This window comes from Triticum dicoccoides, unplaced genomic scaffold, assembly GCF_002162155.2.
Source record: "Triticum dicoccoides isolate Atlit2015 ecotype Zavitan unplaced genomic scaffold, WEW_v2.0 scaffold223287, whole genome shotgun sequence".
In the NCBI taxonomy this organism is placed as follows: Eukaryota; Viridiplantae; Streptophyta; class Magnoliopsida; order Poales; family Poaceae; genus Triticum; species Triticum dicoccoides.
The window spans coordinates 1-2,269 of record NW_021242943.1 but is presented as its reverse complement, the minus strand read 5'-3'; the positions used below and the strand labels follow the sequence as shown (position 1 = coordinate 2,269).

The following is a 2,269-nucleotide window of genomic DNA, read 5'->3' as shown; positions in this document are numbered from 1 at the left end:
TCAAAACAGAGTATGCTAACTCAGAAAGATCTGTATAACAAATAGTATTACACAATGCAAGGGCAGACCCCTCCTATAAATTAGACATACACAAACATGGGACTTCGACGAAATTGCAAGAAACACCCAGGAAAAGGTTAGACAGCAGATTTGTTACCTGAACACCCAAAAAACACCCAGCCAACCTTAGCCGTGACACCAATCAGTACCTACAAAGCAACAGGATTCAGACAAACATGCACTGCAATCAGGTGAAGAGAATGTGCGCATACACTAAAGTAAAAACAACAACGCTTGTTCTCTATGAATAAAATTTGCATGTACAGATCCTCTACAGCAAAAGTGGTTTGCCAATCATGAAAGAAATATCAACGAAACAAACGACATTAGATGCAGAATTGGAGGACAATGTTGGGGATACAATTCTCCCATCACAATCGCTTATGGGTTACATAGTGCACCGGTCGCGATCTCCTCTTCCTCCCCACTTCTCTCCCTGCTTCCAGTTGACAGTAGATTGAATCGCTGGTACAGGACCCAGTAAAAACTGAATACAACGTTGCTATAATTATTTGGACAAATTACAGTTCATTACCAATGAAAGTTTCTACGCAACAATTGCCAGGGCCACTGGACATTGTATTTACCCTTTTAATACATGAATCAACTAGCTACTGTAGTATGAGGAGAGGTCAATACACAAAACTAATATTTTACATGTTCATAGGCATATATCCCCAGAGATACATATTTCATTCTTAAACATGATCATTTGCCGTTGAGTATTTCTATTGCAGAAAAGTTATAAACCAAAAACATGTGCATTTTTAAGATCACACAATCTGTTGAGGGCAATATGACCGAAGAGAAAGAGAGCTAGAGAGAGGAAGATAGAGAGAGGGGGAGGTTACCGAACCTGGATGAATGGACGCAGCGTGCCGGCCACGATCTCGTCTTCCTTCCCTTCCTCCCTCCCCGCTTCCTATTCTTCCTGCCGTCTCTCACCGGGATGGCACACTATGGTCAGCACCACAAAGGGGAACCCCATGGAGAAGCACGAGCAAGAGGGGAAGAGGGGCACCAGGGAAGGACGTCTCGGACATGGAGGAGGTGTACCTGCGGTGCAGGGCTGGGCCGAGCCACTGGAACCAGTTAGCGTCACCCAGAGCATAGCTGGTGGCGACGGTGGAGCGGCGACCTCCGCCTTGACTCCTCTTGTCGACAGCGCGCTCCTCTGGGTAGAGCAGCGGCAGCCTCTCCTCCCGTTGATGTGATGCGCGAGCTCGACGGGGAAGCAATGGCGAGAATGGCAGGTCCTCAATCCACTCACTCCTCCTGGTGATGGCGGCACGCGAGATCGATGGGAGAGCAGCGGCGCAACCGATATGCGGGTAGGAGGAGAGCCGGGACAGGAGGAGGATGGGTGGCTGCGACGTCATAGAGGGGGATCTAGGGTTAGATTTAGAGGGAGGAGCAGCTGGCGAGGTCAATGGCGATGGCGGCGGTAGCGGGAGAGAGATGCAAGGGAGAGAGAAAGAAACGAGGGGGTCAGGGGGAAGAGACAAACCCCCTGTCTCGCTCCGCTTGGCCACCTCCCGTCGCTCTGCCTGGCCTCCTCCCAACGGCGTGACGCGCTAGCTCGATAGGGAAGCGGCGACGCGGGGCGGCAGGCCCTCGATGGCGACCGCGACGCGAGCGGCAGAGAAAGGAATGCAACGAGGAAGAGGCGGCTAGGGTTCCCACCAATGGGTCGCTGTCCCCGCCTTTACGCGCCGGCCATCCATCCACTGAGTGACACGTGAGTGCGACATGCGAAATACCAAAAATGCCCTCTGCGGGCACCGAAAATAACACGCGGTGGCACGCCCATCACGCAACAACCAGCACCGGGCGCAGCTTACCCCCGCAGTCGCTGACGGGCGTGCCCCACATCTCCCGGGTCCCGGCCGCATGTCATCGTGCATGAGGGTGGTGGAACGGGGGAGGAATGGCAGGCACTATTCATTGGTTGTCACATCACTCAAGATCCGACGGCCCTGGTCGTTCCATCTGAGATCTAACGGCGTGGATTCGTTTGGAAACGCTATCGGACGGTCGAGAATACACACGCCCTGAGAAGGCTCCATTTTAGACTCCAATGTAACAATGGTATTATGAAAACTGATAAAACTGTATCCTTCAGCAAATTACAGTGCATCACCAACAGTCGCTCAAAAACAAAAGGCAAAAACTACAGAAAGACGCCCAAACAGCGAAAATGTTGCTCAGC

At 51.7% G+C, this 2,269-nt stretch overlaps 1 protein-coding gene across 1 annotated transcript; it reads right to left on the bottom strand.

Annotated features, from left to right (window-relative positions):
* Nucleotides 1–99: 99 nt before the first annotated feature.
* On the bottom strand, nt 100–1,725 carry LOC119345303. The gene is made up of 3 exons (XM_037615436.1): nt 1,117–1,725; nt 917–991; nt 100–209 (listed from the first exon to the last, which is right to left on the bottom strand). Exons 1-3 carry the CDS (start codon nt 1,437–1,439, stop codon nt 203–205), a joined length of 405 nt encoding a protein of 134 aa, XP_037471333.1. The 5' UTR covers nt 1,440–1,725; the 3' UTR covers nt 100–202.
* Nucleotides 1,726–2,269: the final 544 nt, after the last annotated feature.